This window comes from Alligator sinensis, unplaced genomic scaffold, assembly GCF_000455745.1.
Source record: "Alligator sinensis unplaced genomic scaffold, ASM45574v1 scaffold58_2, whole genome shotgun sequence".
Classification (NCBI taxonomy): Eukaryota; Metazoa; Chordata; order Crocodylia; family Alligatoridae; genus Alligator; species Alligator sinensis.
This window is the reverse complement of record NW_005842405.1, coordinates 323348-325104: the sequence shown is the minus strand read 5'-3', so window position 1 is coordinate 325104 and position 1757 is coordinate 323348. Positions and strand designations below refer to the sequence as shown.

Genomic DNA, 1757 nt, shown 5'->3' with positions numbered 1-1757 from the left:
TTATTTGTGAAAGTGAACTTTTATGTGAAGTTCAATTGGTTTTGTAACACCCTAGCATAACTAAAAAAAAATATAATACGTACCCCAGGAGAGGCAAGACAAATAAAGCTGAACAGTAAACTGTGAACAAACGGGAAATCCACATTGCTGTGTCTAACTTGTTGGTCATAAGAAATTGCTAAATCAAAGATAAAACACACATGTAGTTAGTAACAAAAATATCTGTAACAACAATCCCAAAATATTCCCCACCTTATTTGCAACAAACATACAGTAAGGACCATTGTTTTGTTCTGTGTTTATACAAACTCCTAGCATGATATGTCCTAGTCCTTAGCCGCTCCTCAGCACTATGGTATTAAATGTGAAAAATCTCTCTGTCCATCAAAGAATAGTTTAACTAGAACAGAAACCCATATTTAGGAAGCAGTGTGCATCTGGAGGCCCCCTCTGTATATCAGGGCCAAATACGTTGGGATCCCTATGTAGGATCATGGCAAAATTGTGCCCTTGAAAGGCCGTGTCAAAGGGGCCATCCTGGGTGGCAGGTCATATCAAAAGGGGCTTGCAGGCCACACTTTGGAACCCCCTAGTAACTGTACCAAAAGAGTACTACCTGACTGCATCAAAGGGTTGCAAGCCACATCCACTTTATTTGTCCCCTGCTAGAGAGTCTCTCACTAGATTTTCTTCCCCACCCTGCTCCACAAAGAACACAAGCCAGTCTATGGATGCAAGATCTGTTTCAGAGGGTTTGACTGTGGGACTGAGGTCTGTTCTTTGTTGATACAGTCCTGCAGTATGTGGCTGGTCTTATAGGCATTAAACTGCCCCTTTCCATTTTAGGAGCCAGTTTGGGTTGATTTAACTTATACCAGCAGCAACAGTCTCCTAGGATCTATTCAAAAGGACAGAACTTAGAGGTCACAGTTTGTGTTTTAGGCACAATCCTTTCCACTCCTTGTGTCACAGGGGCTGTAAACAGGTAACAAATAAAGCCTGTTCCATGCCAGAGGAATGTCTGGGTGACCATGCTGGAAAGGCTCCCAGCCCTTACTATGAAGTTTGCGTAAGTATTCCTCTCCGCACAGATTTGTTTTTAAGGACTTAAAAAAACAAACAAAAAAAACCAATCAAGCCGCCAGGACAGAACTGAAGTGATGAACCATGGGGTAATGATTTAGAAGCCAGGTTACAAGCCTCTTCATGCCACCAGTTTGTTCCTGCGTTTGCCCACCGAAACTGCCAACACAAGATATACCATCGCATTGCATTAGTTCAGATTTTAAAGTCCTCCTACAAGGGCACTTGCCAAAACAGTCAGGACTCACTGACCAGCAGGTGCAGACAGGTGGGACGTTTCTAGCAAGAGACATGCTGCTACCGGGGTACAGCAGCAATTCTCAACCAGGGTCTGAGGCAGAGGAGATGGGGGCAGGCTTGGCTGATCCCCTGCTCACATCGCCCAGCTGCGCTGCCGAGCCCGGTTTTGAAGCGGGCGCTGCACGTGGGAACGGGCACGTGTGGTGGGTGCCCGGGGGCAGCAGGGCACGCGGCTTCTCTCGCCGGCTCATGACAGCTCCTCGCGCCGGGGCCGGGGCCTGCCCCGCGCCTCAGGAGCGGTGCGAGGTGCTGGGCGGACACTGCCCCGGCCCGAGGCCCCAGGTGGCCCACGGAGAGGAGGGGAGGGGATGCTACACCCCCCACCCCCGGGGGCGGAGTCCTTACCACGGCTCCGCCGCCGGCGCCGCCCTGCA

General features: G+C 49.4%; 1 protein-coding gene across 1 annotated transcript in view; it reads right to left on the bottom strand.

Moving 5' to 3' along the window:
* Positions 1-1757, bottom strand: part of TMEM33 (transmembrane protein 33) — a 10908-nt gene that overhangs the window by 8798 nt on the left and 353 nt on the right. The window contains 2 exon segments of the mRNA XM_025211411.1: positions 84-178; positions 1729-1752. Coding sequence (XP_025067196.1) covers positions 84-178; positions 1729-1752 — 119 coding nt within the window.